A 25881-nucleotide genomic window follows, 5' to 3' on the forward strand; every position below is an offset into this window, starting at 1 on the left:
CCAGGTGTCCAACAGCCGCGGGGATAATCTCCATCTTGACTCTTAATTCGACTCGCGAGTCTTTACATTCCCCATAAAACTTCGCCAGAAGTAGACCCACGATTTTACTGCCAGCGATCATTAACAGGCTTGGGTCCCGTCACGTGGTGGACCAGGACATTTGGCTCGAGCCGCGAGCAGGATCTTGAATTTACACTTACGAACGCGTTTCTTCAGAGTGGGGGAACACATGTTGGCTTAAGCATAACCATCTTAGGTGTAATTGTGAGTTATTAGGATGGAACAGTCTTCTGATATTCAGTATTATAAAAAGGATGCAGTGGTAGCATTTGGCACAGGTTGCAATGTGGAGCAATAATATTTGCACCTGCCCTGCTGAGGAAAGTAGAGAAATTTCATCTCTGTTTTTAAGACAGTAGGTGGTAGCCATTTTGGATATTAGGCTCAGGGAGGTTTAGACTTTGTAACTATTTAAATATCAAGTCAAGAAGACAAATGTTAAATACCCTATGAAGTTTAAATGATCCATAATATGTAATAAACATCAACGTCTCAGCTAAAATTTTCTAGCAATGAATACCATTTGCATTTATTTCAAAATTGAAATTCCAACTACTTGGAACTTTCAAAATAATAAAATTCTGCTCTGAATGACAGTTCTACGCCTAGAAATAGAGAAAAATCCACAGTTCTCGAACCGTCTGCGTCATTCTCTCTGAGAAAAACAAAACACTTCTATCAGAGGTTTCAAATAAATTCCAGTCTGCCAATTTTTTTCTTCGACAGGATGAAACTTTGCCAACTGCAGAAAATGGTTTCTTAAGGGTGAATTGTTGCAGAGCTTGCTGCTACCGGATTTCACGCGCGCGTGCACGCTCCCAAGGTGCACGCTGAAAAAGGTTTACGAGCGTGTTTTTACGAGCATCTCGTATTCTTTCGCACGGCTATTTTCGACGCGACGTCGGGGGCCCCGGGAATTTAATGAATGAAATTTGAACTTCCTCACGAACAGCTCGGGTTCAACGGCACGGTTCCCGAGCGTTTTGTTTAAACCTGCCCCATGTACCCCTAACGAATTCCATATTCGTCCAGAAAACAGAGAAAGAACTTGAATCTCCATTTAAAAAAAAGAATTATAGTGCAGACCTTACTGAGACATAAAACAGAAGCGTAAGGTGCTCTTAACCCTTTTAAGAATAAATTATTCTGCTTGGTTTGTGATATCTGGTCAGCTGTTGCAATGGTGTATTATATTAGGTGTACCGAAAAGTAATGTCATTTCTTTTTTTACATTAAATTCAGACAAATACATTCATAATACATTTCTATTTTTAATCGATTATGTAATTATCCTCGTTATCAACAAGCTTTTGCCATTTAGTGTGCAAATATTCAATACTAAATGGTTAAAAATCAATGAGATGATGAATGATAAAGAAGTATTGAGATTCACAGAAACGACATTACTTTTCGGTTCACCTAATAGTATTAGGAATATTCTTATGGTTGCAATTCTTAAACTAGTCTTGAATGTTATTTTTTTAAATTATTTTAGTTACCTTCCTAGGACATTTAATTGGAAGTAACAACAGACTACAAATGTTTATAATAACATCTGTTTCGGGTAAATGATATAAATAATAGTCTTGCAAACTACCTCAGAAGAAAGAATTTAATAAGAATTCTTCAAATAGAATTTAAAAAGAATCATTCAGAGAAATCACTTCATCATATCCAGCCTGAAACTTCTAATCGTTTCAACAGAAAAGCTTGGAAGATTCATAAAAATTGAAGTTTCCTTCGCAGGTGGGTAAACACTCACGACCTACATAGACCGCGACTCACAAGAACCTGCCATTTCAAATAACGTCTATCCTCGAAGGAATCCAGGCCTGGACACGTATCAGCCGTCTCGTTATTTCTACAAATTCCTATTCGCCGCGATGGAAGCAAATTCTCACACTGCCACTTTTTGCGATTTAATGACATCGCCGTTTATTCACAGTTACTTCACGTTACACCGCTCTTGTACACCGCGAACAATGTCCGCGCGTGGTTGGGAATGAAAGACAACCTTCCTAGCTTTCGTAAAACTCCATACCGAGATCCATTCCGCCATTATTTCACAACGCCTGCGTTTCCCGCTATGGGCAAATGCATTCAATGGGTTGTCACCTCGCTAGAAGGGGGAAATACGAAGGGGAAAAAAGGTGGAATTGCTTTAGGGGCTATTTCAGCGCCGTGTCTTTGCGCTGAAACGCGACCATAAACGCGTCTTGTGAGTCTCGTCGAGTCGCGAGGAAAAACTGAAGATTTAACGCCACGCGCGTATGATTTACTGGACGTGTCTTTTTCCCGCCGCTGGGTTACATCCAAACGTTTTTCTTTGTTCTATTTTTTACGGGGCGGTTTAAAGTAGTGCACGGGGTCGCTCGATTAACGCGGTTCTTTATTATTTCCGTCTGTGTGGATGCGAACACGATTTTCATGTGTAAAACGCATCGCGGGCGCTCTTTGAGTCGCGAAGGTGGGAAGGTGGAATAATTTTAGAGAGGAAATATGAAAGAACTTGGGAGGTGGATGATATTTCTTTCGGTAACTTTCTCACAAACGTGCATTTACAAATTGTATAGACATTCAGAAATGTATATTCTTGAGGATACATTCACAAACATATGGTGAAAAATATGTATGCATATACGTATACTTCCAAATGTAGGTTCATAAATATATGTAGTTTCAAGCGTGTATTTACAAGTGTAACGAACATGCATTCACAAATATATATTCACAAATATATACTCATAAACACACATTCAAAAATGTATATTGTCATTATAAATTCACAAATGAGCATTCACGTATAATGCATTCTCAAATGGATATTCACAAACATATGTTCAGAAATATAAACTTATAAACATACATTAAAAAATGTATATTTCCAATATGTATTCACAACTATACATTCACCAATATTTATTCACAAACATGCATTCAGAAATGTGTATTACCAATATGCATTCACAAATATGGATTCACAGCTATACATTCACCAATATTCATTCACAAATATGCATTAAAAAATGTGTATTACCAATGTGCATCCACAAATATGGATTCACAAACATGCATTCAGAAATGTGTGTTACCAATATTCCATCACAAATGACCATTCACAACTATGTATTCACACAAAAGAAATCGAGTCAGCGTCCATAGCATAAAGAAGCTGCGACTGACGTAGATAAAATAAACACACCAAGTCCATGACGTAACCATAAGAAACAGGGCATTATCAAACCGAGTACAATGAAACATTAGCCTGCTGGTCGGATGATTTCATTGCTAAACGTCCAGACGAATACTTTCGCCTCTATTGTAGCAAACCTTCGGCGGAAAAATCCCCGATGGAACTGTCGCGTTCGATTAGGCCCAATCCAAGCCCCGGCGATGGTTACGCAACCGTGAAACCTCGCTTTTACATGTCTCGCGTGTGACGAGGTGTCCTCTACTCAGGGATACTAGCAGACGATCGGTCAGACAGCTTCGAGTCTGTCCATCATTTAATCGGTGGAACGGGATCGGTCGCGACCATGACCGTGCCAAAGAAGCTGGCCACGTGGAACTGGGTCATACGCAGTCATGGTTATTTCAAGCACTCGGGGCGTCTTCTTTTCTTCCTGAGAATCGTGTCTCCTCGGTGCTTTGTTGCATCTCTTTTGCATCTTGCCTCTAACCAACTCGACGAGCTTTAATCAGCCTTGGTTGATGCGGAGATGTCACCATGCATTTATGAGGTTCGCTGTAGTCTGAGTGATTGGGTCAATTGTGTCTGGGAACACTGTGTCATTCTGGAAACCTAGCAAAGATAAGACCTCGTCTTATCTTCTGTGGCCTATTGGTACTTCCAAAATCTCTCTAAGTGAGTATGTGTATGGGTGTCTTCAAGGCGGAATCCTAGGGCACTTCCGTGCCTTGCATTCGTCATTTATTTTGTGGTAGAACATTCTTGGAGGCTTCAGAAGTCCTCTACACTTCAGTAATTCTAAATTCGGAGGTTTTGAAATTCTTGTATGAGTCAGTAGCTTCTTGAGATCTCTCACCAACAATTCCTAGATGCAACAGGTCAAGCATCTTGCATACCCACATTAACGAACCTCATCGCAATCCTATCTTAAATACCTACCTACTTATCTTTATCCACAAGAAGAGATTGATCCTTTCAATGGGTCACACAGAATTCAGTCCTGTTGGTAAATAGCTTCTTACCCAACCAGTTTCTCTCAGCGACAGGCTCGACATGTCGAAACGAAGATCACACGAGGATTGCCAAGAGAGAAGTCGAGAAAAAGTCCGCAGACTTTGATGAATCGCGATGGAAGAAATATCACTCCTTCCCGAGTGGAATATTTATGTGTATCGAAGCTTCGGTGCTGCGCTACATTCGCGAATTAGCATGCTCGCGATTTTTCTGGAGTGAACGTGACGAGCGAAACTTAAATGGCGACATAAAAATAGTCGCGGCTCAAGGTTTCTCTGTTGGACTCGTAGAATCGAGAGGCACCGCAAGGTGGTACTCGTTTTATAGGACTTTTACACCCTTGACCTGTTGATGCGCTTGACTGGAAGTCATCAAGTGCCTTTGCACATTACCCGGAAGCGCCTTGGGCGTTGTGCCAGCTCCTATCTCGCATAGGATCCTAAAAATCCGCGGAGGACTCGAGCGTATATCAGAGGGATCCAGATTTACTGGCGGCTCCGAGAATCTTGGAATCGCTCGGACAAAAGCTTCGAACGCCAGTGGAAACTGTATTAATCATTAGGGATTCCTGCGGTTTTCCAAATCGACGTCCACTAGCTCGATCGAATACGTAATGGGAACGATCTAAGAATAGTCACGGGGCTTCTGGGAGCAATTGGCAACCCTTGCAGGTGTCAGGGGTCTTGAAGACGACGAGGCTTGGAAGAATTTTCAGGTGACAACCTGTGAACTCCTAAGCTTCACTCATTTTGACTCTAAGGTCATCCAAAATCAGATGTCTCAAGATTTCAGTGTACCTTGAAGGTGCGAACTTCTTGAAAAGAGGCTCCTCTCAAAATCCCATAGATCTCACTATCCCTCAAAGATGGGAAAGTCTTCAAAGTTCTCGAGGCCTCACTAATTTTACAATATTCGAAGGTCCAAAGTCAGGTGTCTTAACATTTCTGTGACCCTTGAAGGTGCTAAACTCTTGCAAATCTCATAGACCTCACTATCCCTAAGAACTGTGAAGGTCTTCAAAGTCCTCTAAGCCTCACTAATTCTACAACATTCGAAGGTCCCCCAAAGTCAGGTGTCTCCACATTTCTGTGAACCTTGAAGGTGTTAAACTCTTGAAAATCCCATAGACCTCACTATCCCTAAGAAATGTGAAGTTCTTCAAAGTCCTTCAGATCTTCCTAATTCTATAACATCCGAAGATCGCTTCAACCATCCCAAAACTCCTGTAAACCTAGAATGTCTAAAAATCCTAGAAACCTCGCAAACCTCACTATTCCTCAAAGAAACTCTCCCAAGTCCCCCAGGCCTCGCCAATTCTGCATCCTTCCCAGAAGTCTCACAATTTCTATGAATCATAACAACCTCACAGCCCTTAAAAGCTGCGCAATCGTAAAATCCTCCAGCGTACTGAACCTTTATTACAAGGGAATTGCTCTGACAGCTCTCTCTCTCTCTCAAAGAAATCAGTCGGCCATCTCTATTCAGATTGTTCGAGGCCCACGATTGCCTCGATGGAACCTCGGAGACGTATTGGACGCTGGCCCCACGGAAATACCGACGTCGCGATTGGTATTGGATTTTAAATTGCGGCTGTTACACACCCTTGAGGCTGAAGAGAGAGTGGGAATTATTTGCGACTCTTCCTTCGGAATTTATTGTCAGGTCTGGCTCGTACGTCATAGGTCTTACGTATCCGAACGGTGATGAGACTTCCTCGATGCATTATTCGCCTGATGGGTTTCTCGAAATTGCCGTGGAAAGCAGGGATTTTTATTATGCATACTTAAAAATAACAGATTATTGGAGGACGTGACGACTTCGAAGGGAAGTAACGGGACTTTCGAGTAACTTTTATTTTTCTGGGCTTGAAACTTCGGGCTATTAGTGGTATAATTCTATTAGAAGTGTGTCGTATGTATTAGGTATAGACATTAATTCTGTGGCTTTCTAAGGTAAACATACAATTTATTTATAAGGAAAAAGCATACAACTTTTAATCTTCCCCTAGTCACACATTCTACATTATTGTATTGTTTCATTATTATTTAACAAAACAAAATGAAGGATAAATATTTTTACTTAAAATACAGTTTTAAACGATTGAATATAAAGGCACAGAATTAATTTCAATACCTAATATACACATTTGCAAACTATGATCGTCAGTTTCATCATTTGTATTTATAGTCCAGCAGCGATTACTCTGTTTCCCCGAGCGATAAGTGCATCGCAAAAATTGCAAAAATTTTATGGCCTATATATCGCACATGCACGTTACGATTATACAGGGTGGCCCATGTAATGCCAACAGTCCGCATCTGTTGTGTCAGAACCGCATAAATTGGAGACTCAACCAAGAACCCTCGCTAAGAAACGGATCGCTGGTATTGTTCTTGAAGACACGCACCACTGAATTTTATTATTCCTCGTTCATTTAAACGTGTTCCAGACCCATCTGGGTCAAGTTTTAATTTAGCTGCATCAAGGTTTGGCTAGTCAATCAAACGTCTGTTTTCAGACATAGGAATAGGCAACCATAAACAACGAGGGGCTGAGCGTCATTATTCTCGATGCCCAATGAAACCACTCGACCCAATTACTGGACCCTGTAACAGCACTCTACCGACCAACTCTGATCTTCAACATTCTTCCTCGGTTGACTTCAGAATTCTTGACGAAGATAATCATTTTTATACCGACACTCAGTTAGACTACCACTTGGACACTAAAATAATTTGATCACCTTCTAGAGAATCGAACAACTTCTTACTCAGGATTCAGTCCAACAAGTAGGCTAGTAGAATAGGGTGTAGCTATTCTAACAGAGAAACCGAACGACTGAAAGACAATTGTTTGGTCCAGTTCCATGAGTTTCAGTGAAGTTGCAGAAGATTCACATGGTATCTTCAACTGTCAACTCTACATCTCTGAGAAACTATCTACAGAACAGTAAAACAATTGCTCAGTCCACTTCCACGAGCCTTAGCAAGATCGCAGAGGAATCATACAGTATCTTCATCCATATGACTCCAATAAAAACGTCTCACTAGCCGACATTTTTACAAAGACTTCGACTCCCCTAACTTCAAGTTGATCTCGAGGCTGTCGGTATTGTTCCTCGCAACGAACATTCGTCTGGAACAAAGAGCCAGAGAAATAAAGCTCGTCTAGACGACGATGAGCAAGGCTACGCAGCGTAACCCAGTTTTGCAAAATTAGATTCCGCACGCGCGCACCAGAGGTATAGGTATCTAGGCGTCGGACACCCCGCTGACCGTTGCTTACAACTGCTCGCCTAACGACTCCGAAAACGTTGTGCAGACTCGTTCAAGGGTTACTTGTGCTCGCACGTGTCGAATAATCGGTCGTTTAACTCGATTTTCGCACGTGGGCTCCACCTACAGCTGGGACAATGGATCCAGGAGGCTCAAACGCGAGCTTAGTCTGACGCAACACACTGAAGAGAGCGAACCATTGATGGTATGGTTGACAGTTGGCTGTGGGAGACGTTTATTTCGAACAATCTTATAAAGTGAACTGGGATCTGTTGGATAACACCGGTAAAAGTAATTTTTAATCATTTTGGAACACGTGCTGTCCGTTACTATAATGTCTTGCGTACGGCAAGAAGGTTTGTTAGGACATTACGACTTGTGCTATGTTTGTACAGGGGTCATTTTTATTAGGAGCATCTTAAATTCTTTTTATCGTAGATTATTTCAGAGTAACCTGCGTGGTTGTGTTTGAAGATATGTATGTCAGGATGATTTAACTTTTATCTGCCTGCTTATATGTGCTCTTCATCACTTTCTCACGACTGCCACGTGCGATGCTTCGAAGCAGTTCGGTTTCTTTGAACCACTTTTTCGTATCTTCAATAGCAGAGATACTAATTAGATGTTCTGTTTTTAGTGGACCACCTTGTACACATTGCAATGGAGTCTCGAGGTGGGTCAAGGTCACTGAGAGGTTATCCCCTCGATACCATTTAGCTACACCCTGTTCTACTAGTCTACTTCTTAGACTGAATCCTAAGTAAGAAGTTGTTTGATTCTCTAGAAGGTGATCCAATTGTTTCAGTGTCCAACTAGTAGTCCAACCGAGTCTCAGTATAAAATCTAAATCCTTCGAGTCTTCAGACAAACTTCAAATTCTTTGAATCTCTAAATATTAATTCTATTGTTTGAGTCTCTAGGCAGTCGTCCAACTCTCTGTGCCCGAATCGATATCCAAATGTTCGAGTGCTCTTAAAATCACATCAAAAGCGAATGATCCAAAGGCACATGCATCACTGCCCAATCCATAAATTCAAATCTTCATTAAACGTCCAATTACAGATTGCTCCATCGCAGAAGCTAAAGCGAAGGAGTGTTTTTGTCCGAACCAAAGGGCTCGATAAAGGGAACGGTCTCGTCCTTTGATCGAGACGAGCCACGTGCTCGCTCGAAGCAGTTTTTCGACCGACTCGTGGCTTTCTAAATAAAAACGAGTCGATACAGATCGATCTAACGTCAATTACGCCCATCCACTCTAACGGGAGCTATTTTCGGCGCTCTACCAGCGCCTCGGGACACAAGGCCCATTTAATCCATTTATCCCATTACGTTTGGACAGGTAGAGGGCACTGTTAGGCGTGGTCATGAATGCCAGGCTTTTTGGTCTAATGCGTCCGTTCTGTGGCGATAAAATCATCATCTGTTCGGGACCTGATCGCACGACTCGAGGTCGGTGAGTGTATTCTGGAAGCTCATCGCTTCCTACGAACTACAATGAGTTTTCTGTGTGCTAAGAATACCTCGACTGGTTGGTGTCGAGCCGTTGGGAAAATTTTCTACCGCTTTCCGAGGTGATTAACACCTCTTTGCTCGAAGAAGAAATGGTTGGAACAGGTATCCTAAGTTTTAGGTGCCTTCGTAGGATGAGCTTTGCGAAGTTAGCCTTTAGACATCTTGAACGTCTCAAAGCAGGAGATCTTGAGCTCTTGTAGATCTTTGGAACTATGAATATTTTACATTCGTGCTTCTTACGAACTACAATGAGTTTTCTGTGCGCTAAGAATACCTCGACTTGGCATCAAGACATTGGAAAAATTTTCTACCACGTTTGAGGTGAACAACACTTCTTTGGTCGAAGAAGAACTTGACGAACGAGCTTTGAAGTGAACCTTCTTTGGCGTTTCGAAGGTCTTGAGCTTCTGAAACTTCCTGTAAGCCTGAAATTTTTAAATTCTCATTGTCCTCTATAATCTTGAAAGGATTCCAAGTCTCTTGCCATCCCCAACAGTATATCAGTGGTATATCAGAACATGAATCCATAGTTGCACGCTTCTGAATCGTATTTATCGTAGAATGAATCTTGCTCATTATCATATCAAACGGCAGGTAATTGGCAAATATTTAAACACGCCAGCAAATACATGTTTAATCACCGCCTACACAGATTGTGGGTCTGCTGAGTTTGCAAGAGACGTACGGATTCGTTCACCCCGGCACAGACAAATACACGCGTCATTATAAAACTAAACAGATCCTCCTCAAAGTAACTAAATACCTCCGCATACTTAAGCTACGGGACACTGCGAACTAAATTTAGTTTCGATATGCTAGACGTAAACATTTCATAAATATTGAGTCTCGAGGCCCTGGAAAACATGTTGAACAGTTTTCTGGAACGTTCTGGGCATAGGTATTTGGGAGTGCAGTGGAGTCCGTGCGCGAGGACCCCGTGGAAGTCGTGTGGAGACCCGTGTGGATCCCGTGGCATTGATTCGTGGATGAATTGATGTTCTTAAATACTTGAGGGTAGTGAAGGTCAGAAAAGATTACGTAGAGTGGTGTCTAAGGGGATATTGATATATAGAGTGTCAAAGATTACTAAAATTATATTCACGAGTGATTCGACCACTTACTATACATCCCAGCATTATGCTTGGAAGCTTCCAACCCAATAGAATACAGAATAGCATCTAGGAGAATATTTTTTATAATTTCTCAAGGACTGCTACAAAGCTACCAATGTAGAATTCAAGCATCTACCAAGTAACAGTTCTCAGAGAGCAATCAAACTCATATTTACCACGAAACGATTCGTAATAAATTAAGTCCTATTTCGAACCAGCGATTCTGCAAGAAGATCGCAGTCGACTGTAGCAGAAAAATACCAGTCTCGCGGATGTGCATCTTTTACTACCGGCCCACGTACCATTTTTACGGTCCGTTCGCGCGACAAGCCTTTCCAATCGTGATTCTCGAAGCCTGGATATTCAGGACGAGGATACCCTTATCGGGAACGCGAGCAGGATTAAGTCTCACCCACGTGAATCCGTTTTTCTTCCCGACGAGCGCTTCGAGCGACTTATCGAACGATAAGGGGAGACGCTATCGACGATTTCTAGCGCGAACTGCGCGCTTTTTCCGATTCGATGCTCGCCTCGCGAGCGTATATCTTCCCGCGGCCAACCCCGTTTATTATTATCGCCATTTCGCCTCCCCAAGCGGTTACGAAAACAATTTCTGACCTGTTGCTGTTCGTAGCTTTTCGACGCTCGGAGGTCTTCCAGAATTTGTTTACGCTGAGGACCATTTGGTCAATTCTGATTTTATGGAATAGGAGAGCCATTCTTGAGTTATGTACAGCGATTTCAATACTCTTGTGGAATTGGGGGATGTAAACTAACCCAATTTTAGAAATGAATACAATGTGGTAGGAGACCATTTTGCCTTGCTCTTATGTGTTTAATTCATTCTACATGTAACCATTTTCAATGACGTAATACTATTTGTTGCTATTCATTTAAGAGTCATTGAATCTTTTCTCTTTCTCAGAGGAGGTTCAAGAGGGTTTATGACACAGGAGCCAGTTTATAAATGCAGACTTCAGAAACTATTGTAACCCCTTTCGAGGAATATTCAATGACTTCAATATTTCTACATCAATTTTATACTTAACGTGTAAAGTCGCGAATAAATATAAAATTGGGTGTGCCCATATAATAAAACTATATAAATAGAACGTACAATGCATCGCAAGTAACAAGAACTGCATTTTTGCGTCTTCCAGACGAAGGGAATGGAAACTGAAGCAGTATTGCGAACATCCAGGTATCTTTATTCACGAAGTATCGCGGAACTTGTCTCGGATAACAGTCACGATCCCTATTAGTCTTCTTATCACGCTTGAGATCCATAGATCTTGCGCAAATCGCATCTCTCCTCTCTTTTCCCCGTTCGTTGCCGTTTCCCAGAAATAGCCTGGCTAGAGAAGCGAATTGTTGAGCGAAACGTTGAAATTAATTTCTTAAAACATAAAAACTTGCTTCCGTCGTGGATGGTCAAAGTTTTTTTTTTCTATCGCGAGCAATTATCAGCTCGATAAATTTTGGTAGCTGGAACGGATGGAATGTTGTCTCCAGAGGGCAGTGACATCATGGCGTTGAACGGCTGGATGGCGATACGATCTCGTTGCTGGTGTCTCGTAAACTAACGCAACGATTTATAGGCGCGCGTGGGAGACTTTTATAAAGGTTGATTATCGCGGTCCTCGCGTACCCCCTGTCCCTGTTCATTAACGCGAATCCAGCTTTCAACGAGAGAAATCTGCGAACCGGGCAATTTCAACGGACCAGCGTCGTAAAATTTCTCATAATGAGAGACGAAAGAGGATCGTAAACCAGATTCGAGATGTCCACGGCGACGATACGCGGCCAACGATTGAAATATTAACGTCACCGTAGAAGCAACGATGTACTTTCAATTAATGACATCGCGTTAACCATAGCGAGCTCCGTGTTCCCTTTGCTCGTTTATTTATAGCGGGTGAACCTCAAATGCCCCGTCTGTTTATGCGCGGGGGAGATATCGGGGCCATTTTGCAAATCGTCTTCAAGCACGGTTTCTTCAGCCATTTGTAATTTGTGGAAGGAATGAAATTTGATACGTTTATAAAGAACGTTAAATTTATATTGCTCGAGAAGCTTACAAACTCAAGTACCAATATCGAATTTCTTACTTAATATACTATACTTCCTTGATTCCAGTCAATAACATTTATGCAGAATGGAAAAATTAGAACGAGTTACCACGCCAATCGTTTGTTTGCACTCACTCTATCCAACGAGGCACTACTTCAACAAACAAAGTCACTGACACCTGACAAAATTCTCATACCTCACCAAACCATAAACAAACACCCTTACAAAATTCGAAATGCCACCCTCAACAGTCTCTCCTCCAAAAAATCTCAAACATCTCCAAGTCTCGACCACCTTTATCCAGACTGCTCAGCCTTAACGAGCGCCAGGACCTAACCTGCTGGTCGCAGGCAGGTCCTGGCGCAATTAGTCGTCCCTTGTTTCTGCATCGACGTGGTCGTGGCATTTAATTAGCGAGTAGGTTACGCCTTTCGAGTTTATACGAACACCTGGTGCATCAAACGCGGTCGCCACGGAACCTTATGTTTTCATAATCGCGGGGAAGTGGCGATAACCATTCGATGCTCACGCAATTAAAGGCACCAGATACGCGGGTCGCTTTGAGGACGGTCGATTCGATCGCGTTTCAACGTCGATCTGGGACTATGGAGCGTTATTATCCCGGCGTTAACCGGCCTGGAACTGGTTTTTCTATCTGCGCCGTGCTGTTTGCACACCGGGACTCGCGGCTCCGTCGCGATTTACGATTACAGAGTTTCTGCGTGATGTCGCCGTAGAGCGTCGCTTTAACGCACCGTTTAGGGGCTGTTCCGGTTTTTTACGAGCCGCAGCGCTCAAGCTAGCACCCGACGAACCTGAAAATATCGCCTGTCTTTCGGAATTGAAAGCTCTCGAGCCACCTATTGCATTCGATCGATAACGATCGAAAGTTTATCCAGCAACCGGCTGAATTGCCCGACGCTGCTTGAAACGAGAAATATTGTTCGAGGGAAGAAATTATTTCACGGTTCTTTGATATACTACGCTTTGTCTCTCACTTTTTTGAGATATGAATACATTAGTCGGACTCCATACCTTGATATCTCGGTTAATATCGATTGTAGAGAAAATTTGTATGGAACGAGAAAGTTTGAAAATTTAATTAGCAACAACTTTTGTTATATGCACTTTTGTCGTACAAACGATGGTAAGCGAGATATCACATACATTTCTGGAGCATGAATAGCCAGCATAAAAAAAATGAAGGGAACAGAGAAAGAATTGAAACCACTTGGGCCTGGCAGACCATGGTTCTAATTTCTAATGTTTAATGGCGATCGCGGTTACGTCAGGTTATTTCGATTCCTTTCCATTAACTTTACGAGACCGGGTTGCGTCATAGCTTGATTAACTTCACGCGCGATCTCGCAACTATTTTGTGTTGCTAGCGAACCACACTGATTCCCGTTTGCATTTTTTTTTTTATTGGCGATTCGATAACTGAACAGGTGTTTTCGTTTTCGAGATCGGTCATTTAGATTATTCGGCGGAAATTGTAGAGCATTGGTATTGCCATTATCGGCGATTGTACTAATCGGTATAAAAGGAATCAGTATGTCCAATCACATTCACTATCCATAGTCCTTACTCTATTTTTAATTATATTTATACAGTAGATATAAGCTCAGTATTTATTTATACAATAGCAAGCTCAATATATATTTGTCTACAATTTTATTTGTCTCAATTAAAAGTGGAGATCGGTTCATTAGAAAGCTTGGTTCCAAATATAATTCTATAAATGTCTATTTATAGCCAATTTAATATCCATTAACACAACTAAATGTAGAGACCAGTTTCATAATTAAACAGTTGAGTTATTACACGTTCAACTATAGATACCAAAGTCGTCATTTGATTTTACGTAAATAACCAATGAATTGTGTATGGAAGGATTGATCGAGTATTTTTTTTTTATCGTCACGGTAATGACTCCCGCGAATTCGTCGAGAGTGTATGCGTATGTGTGAACGATATTTAACAGCGCGTGCTCTCCTTACGATCTGCGATCGAGATGGCGTCATCGAAATCACGTACGATTTACAGTGACCAGCTCGAAGGTGAAGGCAGAGATAATTACGATACGATTTGACTTAACGGCTCGTGACTGAAATTCAAACAAACACGGACTCTTGTCATATTTAAAATAACAATCGTGACTCATGGATTCTTCAGGCTTTTCTCTTGTAAACACGCTGTTCTTGTTCGTCGACGTCGAGCGCCATTTAAAAATCGCTGCGACAAAAGAAATCGGACGTAGCCTGTATTATTCATGCGCGCCATGCTCTTCGTTACGTATCAGTGCGCTTTAATTGGGATGTTGGTTGTTAGAAAGTGTTTTACGTTGTGACTTGACAAATTATTCAACCGTTTATTCATTTATTTATTATGGAACTGAGGCATTCGATTTAATACACAAATTTTTGGAAATTTAACACTAGTTATTTTCTTAATGAAAAGGATATAGAATATATGCAGGTAGAAATAAAGCTGAGAGAATCAAAGTATGATTATACAATTGCAAAATCAATAAAAAATAAATGCAAATAAATTCAGAAGAAACTTGGACATTCACGCAACGTTGAAAAGGTAAAAAGAACCTTTCGATTAATGATACGTTGAGCTGCGGCAATTTTCACATCATGTAATTAAACTTCAATCGACCGGCTAGATTCCACCATTCGATATCACAATTTCTATCGGGAATTGCATGTCTCTATTCAACAAAGAGTGAAGGGCTCGTCCATTGAAAACGTCAGTCCCCTGAATTCAAGGCTTTTTCGCGTCGCGACTCATTAGAGTTTCTTTCACCCCGTTCGTCAATTCCTCGCTCGAATATTTATTCGCCTTCTTGCGAATAGAAAGTGAAAACGTTGTTGCTACATAATCGAACCGGTTGATTGATAGTTACAGGGGGCCCAGGTTTATTTACTTATCGGATCGTTAAAATACCAGCTCAAAAGCAACAAGAATTTTCGTGCGTTCCTAACACCGGAAGAGAAACGCTTTAGCAATGGCGCTCGTTACGCTAGATAGCGTTGACAGGTTAACGCCATCGTTTCCTTGTTTAATCTTTCTCTGCATTATACGATTCGCAATAAAAAATGACGAAGTGCTGTCTTCAACTATGGAGTTATTAAAACAAATTTGCTACGTTATAATTATTAGCTCTTGGGTGATAAATAACTCCTCGGTGATTCTTCTTCTTATGGAGGAAGAAATCTTAATGACTGTTTATTAAATTTAAGAAGTAACGCGTTTTATAATTTAGGCTTTTCGAAGCTCTTAAAATTTACAGTTTCTGGGATTAACAAGAACATGAATTAAAATTCATTGACTTCATCGAAGACAGATGAGCATTTTGTTGAACCATTTCATGGTCTTTACAGTTTAGTACAATCAAATGTACATTAATGAAATAAAAATAAAATAAACGATACATAATACATGTACAGAATTATTTTATTTTTGTTTTCTGGTCTTTTAATTGTTCTAGTTATATTATACTCTTGAATTGAGTTATATTGGACACTTGAAGAAGGCCATGCTGTGGTTGGAAACACGTGCATCCTATTATTTTTTAACCGACTATGAAAAACAGGAGGTTATTCAATTCGACATGTATATATATATATATTTTTTTGTAGTAACGAATGCTCCCGCAAATCATTTATTAAAACCTCCCTTAAAAACAACTTTCTACGATACTTTCCGTCCAGTTCTTCTCTCAAAGAAATATTTATAATCCTTAATTTCCACTTGGCTACCGAGCCGTAAATAAATAGGCGAGATCCTCGCATCATCTCTCGAAGAGGGTCCAAAGGTAGAGCTTTCTTCGCTTTGTCCCGCGGCTCCTTTTCATCGCTCGAGCGAGCTTCCGACAAAAAAATCCGCTGCCGTCCGTTTTGGCACGACTCCAGGAACGCGAATCCGCGGCTCGACCCGGCGCGACCAGTTTCCTACGAACCTGACGTCCTTGGCAGAAATGTGCAATGTAATAGGCGAAATTAATCGGGGAATTTCTCTCCAAAGGTCCACGATGATGTTTCGGCTGCTTTGATTGGGCTCCCCGTCGTTCGTGGATCTCTTCCTCTGTGCCTCTTCATTCGAGAGTCCTACACCGCCACTTGATCGTTTCCTATCCACTGACAAGTGTTTGCGTGGGCTGATGAACGCGTCAACGAAGTGGAGGTACAAAAGAAATTGAATTCTACCGACAAATCACCGTTTAGGTGCGCTATATATCAGGAGCAGATTTCCCTTTTATATTTCTGAGAGCATAGATAGTTTAGGACTCTGTTACTGCATCGAAGGATCGATATCTCGGTTATTATGGACTTTATACAAAATTCTTATGGAACAAGAAAGTTGGGAAATTTCATTTATAATAACTTTCGTTACGTGCGTTTTCGTTGTTTAAGAAAGGGTAGAGCAGATATTCTTCAAACTCCTGATTGAGTCACTAAAGCTATCTTAAGTAGGCCATGATAGTTACTAAATATCCTCAGATCTTAGCAATTTTGAAATATCTCACCAAATCTCGAAGAACCTTTTTCTTTCTCTGTAATAACACCATCTCCCTCTTCAATAACACGATCAGTGCTTGTATCTCCTGATAGAGCTGTTAAAACAAGTGCTATTATCATCTGTAAGTGTTCCTACTCTGTATGATTAATTGTTTCTATGATCTCTATGCTTCATTCGAGAGTACCGAAAACAAATTAATTTACAAATGAACGTGCCGGAGCGTTTGAACGTGTTCAATTGCGAATACCTCGGTCTCTATCGGTACAGGAGCGCCGGTAGATCGTTAGCAGCTGGAAGAAAGTCGTAGCCGCTGACAATTAGGTCACTCGTGAGCACGAACCGCTTCGTTTAGTCGTCATTAATCAATTATGCGCTTACACAACGTTTGCACGTCGTTGGCTGATTAACACAGCCACCTTTGGATCCGCAGCCTGAGTGACCACCGATTATGCAAACAGGCGATCTTGGGTTCCTCGTGTAAAATAGCGTAATTAGGGGATAAAGCGAGGCATCAGGTGTGAGGTCGTTTTTAACGAAACTCGATGAAGAAAGGGAGAAGGAAATTATACTGTTGAGTAATTAATGATGTCTTGGTTGTAGTAGAGGAAGGCTTTTGGGATTGGGAGCTCTGGTGACTTCAACGCATGGTTGGCAGGGTTCCCAAACGCTGCATCTCTTCTGTTGAACTTTGTTCCATACTTCACCTCTTGAAAAATATTATTTACGATCACAATACCTTCTAGAATTGAAAAATGTACCATATTAAAGTAAGACAGCGTATTTTTATCTCAAGAGTTTAAATATTCTTTTAACTAAAGTAAATCAGTACAGAAAATTCAAGAATTAATATTTTAGATAAATTCGAAGCATTGAATTTGCAATGGTGCCATTACCGGACCCTGGCGACAATTATTTTGTATATTTATGTATATTTAACGCGAAGGGGCTCCAGAACGCCGCACACGTTGGTATCGATTCCTTTTGAAGTATCCTGCGTGTGCACAGGATGTAGAGACCTGCTCTGGCTCGCATTGGAAACTTTAAGGCCGGTAGCCCACCCAGAAGCCGCCATTGTATCCTCGTTACCCATCGAACGCATAAAACATATCGCATAAAATCGTGCTCCAAAACAGATGCGACGAACAAGGGCTGTACCTGCTTTCTAGCGCGTTTTAGCATGAGATGGTCGAATTCTGGAATATTACTAACGTTCGTTGTTATTTTTCTTTTTCATTTCTTATTACTGGATCACTTTCTTTTATGGTGTCTTCAAGGTTAGATTATTAATAGGGTGAGATTAATAGGTATACTTAGGCATGCGTCCTTGTTTGTAGCTCTGTGTATTAATTCCCTCTCGATTTTTCAATACATCTTCATTACAATATTGAGTTTCTTTTAGTAAAATGAAGAAATACCAGTATTCTAATAACTTGGAATTTAATTGCACAGGTGAAATGGATTCCACGTTTAATTTCTAACAAAGAGAAAATTCTAGGGGAAATGAAAGATTCAAAAAATAATTCTTCCCCTCAGAAATATACTGTTACAGTCGTTTTCAACTACAATGTACATTTTTCAATTACCATGCAGCATAAACGATATTTTAGAGACCCTTTCGAATGGATTCAACGACTGCGAATCGCGAATTCCGACGATAAATTTCGATCGAAAAAATAGATTACGCGACGCTTTCGAGGAGAAAGTTGATTCTACAGTTACAATTATTATGCAGGGCTTCGTGGCAACCGAATAAATGTCAACTGAAATTTTCTCAATCGGGCGGAGATCAAATTTCACTTATTCGGCTGAGCAGAACGAGATGTGACGTAGCGCGGTTCCTGGTCGTCGGAGACGCGATCGTTGGGAATGGGTGTCGAGGGTGGCGAAAGTCAGACTGTAATTCAAGTGGAGAGAGTGAAACTGTATTTTAAAATGATGAAAGTGGATCCCGCTGTCCCGAGGGTGGCGATTCTGCGACACTTTCTATTTATTCCCGTTTGGATTTCAAGAAATCGCACTAAACGATTACGTGCGAAATTAATTCCAATTCCAATCAGTATATTCAATTTTTGATTGTGTAGGTATTTAACTACTCGACAACAAAAACAAGTCTAAAACCAATCCATCTTGTCATAAATACAATCCTGTCGCGAGAAAATTGGCGCAGCATCCTCTGATACGTACCGTAATTACAGTCAGGGTAATTACTGAGACCAGGTTTAAAAAGTTACACATTTTACTGCAATAACACTCTCTCATTTTTCTTTCCAAAACTATTTTACTACCCTGTACCTAATACCTTCCTCAAAAAATATAGATAAAGCAAAAGATGGCGCTAAAAACTGAATAAAAAGCCCCCGTGGAGGAAATCAATTTCCTCGGGAGGGAGAGGTTCGAAAATAATCGGTCATCGAAAGGAAAAACGGCTGATGGATCAGCTGTACTCGTCGAAAGGTCGATGAGTTGTTCCAGCGGTGTATTTCGAGGTCGTTGCCAGCGTTCGCCGGTCGAAAAGGCAAAAAGAGAGTGAGTGGGAAGAGGAACGAACGAGGGAGGGAGAGGGAGAGAAAAACAGCGTTCTTGCCAAGAGTTCTCAGTAACCCTGAAGTCAGTCTTTGTGCCATCGGATAGCCACGGACGAGGAGGTGCACGCCTGCAGGAATGCAAATCGCAAATGCACCGGGCGTACGATACCACCGATGGCCATTCAATTCTCCCTTCCCCTCCATCTTGCTCTGTTACAAGTCCCCGACGGAGTAATTTAGGTGGTGCATTGGCTGGAGTCGTTTCTAATATTAAAAACGAGGAAGCAACGATGGTATCGAATCATTTCGACGTTTCCAGTAGTGATAGATACAAGATTCTGTTGGAAAACAGTCGATTTTTCTATTTTATTCTTTTTAAATTGTTATCGAAGCACCATTGAAATTTGGAAAGAATAAAATGGGAAGGTATGTGTAACGAGTACAACGAAAGAATAATTCTGTAAATAGGAAATCCTCTCTGGCAATAAGAGATGTGTAAGTTCCCTGTCTAAGAGACGCGTGGTGACCTCCACTACTTTCTGGAACTGCCAACCTTGAACTTCCAAGAGATACTAAAGCCACACCGTTTGAGATCAATCTACCAATATCTACGAGTCTCTCAGTCCCAAGCTGGCGCTTTAAACTTCACTGTATTGTCACACATATATAATCTCATATTTTCTATAATGTTGCAAACGTGTGACAAGCTACATATTCCATCAAACTACAATCATTGCATTCGAATAAAAATAATCCTGCTTGTATTTCAGTTTTTAATGTCCATATTCTATTTATTATTCGTCCAATGCCATAGGATGTAATCCACAGATACACTGGTGCCATAAAACGGTAAATGTATGCTGTCAGGAATATATAATACGCATAGCAAAGAGTTCAACGCCATAACGATCTGCCTCAAGTGGCTCGAAATATTCTTGTACCTTTGAAATTTATTCTGCATTGTCGTAAAATGGTTCCTACTGATCTATAATGGAAGAAGAAGTTTATGGCTCAAGGTGCTATTCAAAAAGAACATAAATAAATTCGAACATAAAAGTTCGTAAGGTACATAGAAATTATTAAAAATACATAGTATGTAAAATAGGATATAATACAAGAAAATAAATAGAAATACATGTAAAATGTATAAATATTCATGATGTACATAAAAATATATGAAAATACGTAAAATAGATCACGAAATGGATAGACCAAAAAGCACCACCACGCGCAAGAAGATGAACCTTCCCTCAAGCACCATCGAGGGCAACAAACTTTTACACGTCACGGCTAATCCATTCGACACACTTTCGTCCAAGCGTGCGCGAGTTAACGCCTGTTTCCACAGACGCACGGAAGCGTTTAAGCCCCCAGACTTTCGGCCGTGCAAACAAATCCCGCGGAGAGGCTTCTTCGGAGTGTTTGATCGGTGAGTCAATAAATCGGAAGCGAGCTTGGAATCTCGTCATAGCCGATTCTGGTTATACGCGGTGTGACTTCGCGATTCGGTAGAAATCTTATTTATTTTATGACCGATTCGCAAAGGACAAACAAACAGCGTCCTGGGGCTGAGCCGCCTTACTTGGACGCCATTTGTTAACACTTATGGCGTCGACCATGTCGCTTGAGAAACATTGCCTCACAAATTAATTAATTCGCGAGGAATTAAACGTTCTTAACCCAGATTTTTTGTAAATGGAATTCGTCGCGTTCGAGCTGAGCGATTATGGGCCTCGCTGAATTTAATCATGGACGTCGAGGCATTTCAACAAAAGACTGGTTCTCATTTTTTTTTTAAGGAGATTTCTTGAAACGGTTCATCTGACGTATTTTTATGGAGCTGCTTCGATTCTTTATGGATCGATTGAATTATTCGCGGAATTGTTTCAATTATTTATGGAATTCTTTCTACCTCAGGCTCGTATGTGGATTCCAAGATATTTTGAGTACACATACTTTGGTCGTGCTTTATAGAAACTTTTGTTGAAGAATATTTTATAGGATATTTGTTGTGCAAACAAAAATTTAAAGCAGTTAAATTTCTCTCTAATTTCGCAGCCCCAGTAAATTCACTGTTTACGAACGGATCGCGTAAATATTGCCAGTCTACTGGCGGATGAAATATCTTCGACCTGAAATCACTATTAAAACTTTATTTTGTCTATACATCGAATCCATTTTTAGTCCAGATGATTTCGCTTAAGTATCCTAAACAAATTCAAACAGCAACACTAGATTCAATGGAAACTCGAGGTAGAAAGGAAACATTTTACTCACAAGCTACAATACTTGCATATGAACAATACAGGACAAATAAAATATAATTCCCACACATTAGCAGGGTAGAAAAAAATAAAAATGAAATATGTACAGAATACTATCCCAAGAAGAAAATAAAATGGCTGCCAGCACTGCACGAGCCAAGAATACCAAAGACTCGCCATGTATCTTCGAGTATCGATCATCAACAATCCCGCAAGCAGCGAAAGCACCAGTGAAAATATATTCAATAGCCTTTTCGGTCCCAGCATAAATTCCTGAGGCCCCACATTATCTCCGTTTTCCTCCCCGAATAAACCAGCAAGGAACACGGGCCATATTTACTCGAGCAATATTTTTTCTCCCACGGTAAACACGCTGGTGCACGCGCGCAAAGGCGTCGTGAGCAAAAGGTATGAAACATTGCCGTGACAATCGCGAAAGGAAACGAGGATCGACGATCAGACGGACTTCCACCCGTGCAATAAATTTCATCCCCCTCCTTCATTTCGTCGCTCGCGGGTTCCCGTTGGTCCCCTCGCTGCGGACTGAATGAAACGACATTCGAAAGGTGAACTTCTTTTTCCTCGGGTGGTTTATACAGGGTGCCCGTTTACGGCTGTCGTAATCCACTGACGGCAATGACAGTTGAAAGCACAGCCGTTGTCTTCGGTCCTCGCGGTGGCAACTTACATCAGAAGCATACTCCTTCGCTTTCTCGTTGGGATCCCCTTTGTCCTGCCGCCTCTTTTTTATCGGAGAACGGATGACAGAGGCCAAGAAGAGAAGTTGGCATGCACTAGTCTTTCAACTTATTTTATTTTCAACCCCCTTAGGTCAGTTTAACAAACACAAATTGTATTTAATGTCAACGCTACTAATAATCACATTATCTCGAATAAAGTTCATCGGTAGTATCCTCAACCAAAGCACGAGAAGATGGCAGGCACTTTAACTTATTTTATTTTCAACCCCTTTACTGAGTATAATCAACTTAAAATGTATTTGATATTATCATAAAACTATTATAACATTCCAGCCAGCACCATGAAGTTGTCAAATTGCTTAAAATATATTTAGTATCATTACTCACAGAAGAATTTAAACAAACGCAAATGCAGAGCAATTTAAAGCAAGAATTAAACGAATGTAAACAATGAACAAATGCAAGGTTGATACATTAGGTGTCACAGTTATGCTATATAACTTCGTACACTTTTTAATTAATTTTCTACCGATCCTATTACCACACAGTTATTGAAAAATATGATCGAATTCAAGTTCAGCGTTGATCCACATCGAAGTTGTCTGTACCAATCCCGTCCTACCTCGAGGAAGCTTAATTTGCCTATCTTTGATCGCAGCAGCAATCTGCATACGTAAAACTAGGGTGAAAACTTTGAAATTGCAGGCAGAAATATGTTAAGGAGGCGTTGATAATCGATAAGTAACCGTTGCTTACCCTTAGGCTGGTTGTTCGCAGCGTGTCATTACTTGCTGCCCCGTTTGGTTGCTCTCTTCAAACCGAGATTCCTGTAATCAGAGGGAACAATTAATTAGGTCGACTTTTTCTTCGAGTCTCGGCGAAACAGTTATCCTGGCACGTCCCTTTTCTCTTGAACGATTGCTCTCTCGATGGGGCTAATTATAAGCTTTTTAATTAGTCCTGTTTCCGAGTAGGCGCCATATTGCCTGCAAGAAGGGAGGTACGGAAAATTGGAATTGACCTGTTACTGATTACATTGATATTTCCCTTTCGATTTCATACTTGTGCCAGCCTTAGAAACATATTAATGTATAGAGTGGTTGTAAAGTTAGTGGTGTGCGTTGAACGGTTCAGGAATGGGGTCGGCGATAGGTAGACAATAAAACAGGTTTCTATAAACATGAGCATTGGAAAGAAATCAAAATCTTGGTGTGTGTTATTGTATAAATCTGATCTTGAAGCTTTCCTGTGTATATGATGAAACGTAAATTTCATTGGGTTACTATTTTGACAATAATATAAAAGGATCTGAACTCTAATTGATTTTGCATTATTCTTCTGTGTGGAACAGAGGGTATATTTTTTCTTTGACGATGAAGTTGAATACAAGAATTGAGGAATTAAATAAAACGCAAGTTTAAATAAAAGTAATAAAATTAATTTGCTAATAGAAAGTGACAATGGATCTGTTCTTTGGATAATTATGAAGGGTACTGTACACGTTCAAAGAGATCGGTTTCAATTGATTATTTTCACCTGATTTACACGAGTTCGTCTGTTCCGCGGCTTTGCCCTCAGACGGAATTTACGTGGGTGGTATATATTTAGCGGGGGCGTCCCATGTAGCTGGTGTGTTTCACATTCAAATCGAGGAAGTTATGTCAGGGCAGCACTGCATGTATAAATAAATCGTAACGAATGCGGTAACTAATCCGCGAAACGTTTCGCTTTCCACGCCTTTCTATCGCCATTTAATACTGAATTCGCCAACGAATAACCTTTCTATTCGAATTAAATAAATTTGCTCGATCTAATATTAATATTCTAATATTAAAATAGTAGGAATCCCAAAAATTTAATTGTTGAATACCTACTGTTTCAAGTTTATAAATATCCACTCCTCTCAGGATGAATGTTGACGACCTGAAGAAGTGGCTAATGGCCCCATAAAAACGCCAGTTAATCACTTTCACCGTGCACGTTTACAGCGCGCTTTACAAAGCAGTTAGCAAGAAATTACAAAGACAATTGGACGAAATTTCACGGTTCGGTAGCCCGTGGTCGGGAAGTTGGCCCATAGCGTGTCTCGTTGAGGAGATAAAGGTCAATCATGGTCGAGTGACTCACCAAATTTTTGGCATACTTTTTTTTCCAGACGGGCCACGTGAGAACGTCGACAGGAAGCTACATAATTAAGCCAACGGAGCCTTGGTCAGAAAACGACAACGATTCTCTACAATTCTCGCTGCAGCATGCCATTCAGAGGTTGCGAACATCGACTACCGGCTCCAACCACTTGTACGACGTCGATGACCAGCCTAAAACCCGAAACTGTGGCGTTATTGGTGAGTTCCATTGCATATCAAGGTTACTTTAAATTAATATCAAGAATAGCATACTAAATACGTCCTTATTTATTCACATAATCGAATGTAGTGTGTCTACACTGCAAGTTGGAGTCTATTAGTTTCCTAACAAACATATTCGAGGGAAAAAAAGTAGTAGAAACCCGGTTGAGAAGGTAGAGTACTCTGCCGGTAAGATTTGGTAATGTAGAACCCTGTTTAAGTGAAGGATTTACCTGTAGAGCGCTTTACGTTACCAGTAGGACGATCTAGCTTATCGATTATGTGTTCTACATTACAAAGCCACGAGTAAAATAGTCATTTAGGCACAAGATTTGCCAAGAGAGTGCTCTACCTTACGAATAGGGTCATCTCGTCTTATCGATTATGCGGTCTAGGTTACCAAACCACGAGTTAAACAATGATTTAAACGAAGGAATTACCAATAGAGTGCTCTACGTTACCAATTGACCACCCCTGTCTTATCGACTACGCGTTCTACATTACCAAGCCACAAGAAAAGCAGCAATTACTCCGAAAGGTACATAGTTTCGAAGAAAATAGACTCGTCGAGCCACGTCAAAGCTTTCATCGTGGCTGTAAACGTCTCCAACCAGCCTCAAGCGTAGTCGAGGACGGGTTTTGGACGAGTGAGGTCCCGCGCCGAAAACGTATTAATAATGCATGCGCTCGGCCCATACACATTAGGACACGGATGCACACGTGCACCAGGGTGCAGCGTGTAGTACTACAAATGCTCGGTTGACTCGATACGTATCGTTTTATTCATGACCATTCCTTCAGCCGCCACCGTGTCGCACGGCGAAAGTTCATTCGGGGCTCCACGTAAGAAAAGCGAATAATACAGCCAGCGACAAAAAGTTAGGGTCGTTCGTTTTAGTTTTCTTGGGTGGGTTGAGAGACGATAGGGGACAGAAATGTTCAATTTTCAAGTGTATTCAGGGATGAATCGATTGGAATTTGATTTTATTTTATATTGCACCGGGGCTCAGGATGGGCTGAGGGCTGAGGGCTGAGGAAGAAAATAGTAGGAAGCTTTAATAAAATTAGGTTTGCTTTATTTTCTACTGGATTGCTTCAAAGATGGTAGAAACCTCTAGCAGAAGTGTTCAATTTTCATGTTTATTCAGTGATAAATTGATTGTGCTCAATTTTATTTCAAACTACACTAGCGACCACGTTTAGGATGGCGAAGAAAATAGTATCAAGAATTTACTGGGGTAGGAAATATAGTGAAATCACAAACATATGGAGTAGGGCTGCGA

At 40.9% G+C, this 25881-nt stretch overlaps 1 protein-coding gene across 5 annotated transcripts in view; it reads left to right on the forward strand.

Annotated features, from left to right (window-relative positions):
• LOC128873654 (A disintegrin and metalloproteinase with thrombospondin motifs 1-like) overlaps nucleotides 1–25881 on the forward strand; it is a 128274-nt gene that overhangs the window by 57253 nt on the left and 45140 nt on the right. For all 5 annotated transcript variants that reach the window (XM_054117352.1, XM_054117351.1, XM_054117354.1 and 2 more), the window contains exon 7: nucleotides 24406–24595. In XM_054117352.1, coding sequence (XP_053973327.1) covers nucleotides 24406–24595 — 190 coding nt within the window. The remainder of the gene's footprint in view (nucleotides 1–24405; nucleotides 24596–25881) is intronic.

This window comes from Hylaeus volcanicus, chromosome 3 (assembly GCF_026283585.1).
Source record: "Hylaeus volcanicus isolate JK05 chromosome 3, UHH_iyHylVolc1.0_haploid, whole genome shotgun sequence".
In the NCBI taxonomy this organism is placed as follows: domain Eukaryota; kingdom Metazoa; phylum Arthropoda; class Insecta; order Hymenoptera; family Colletidae; genus Hylaeus; species Hylaeus volcanicus.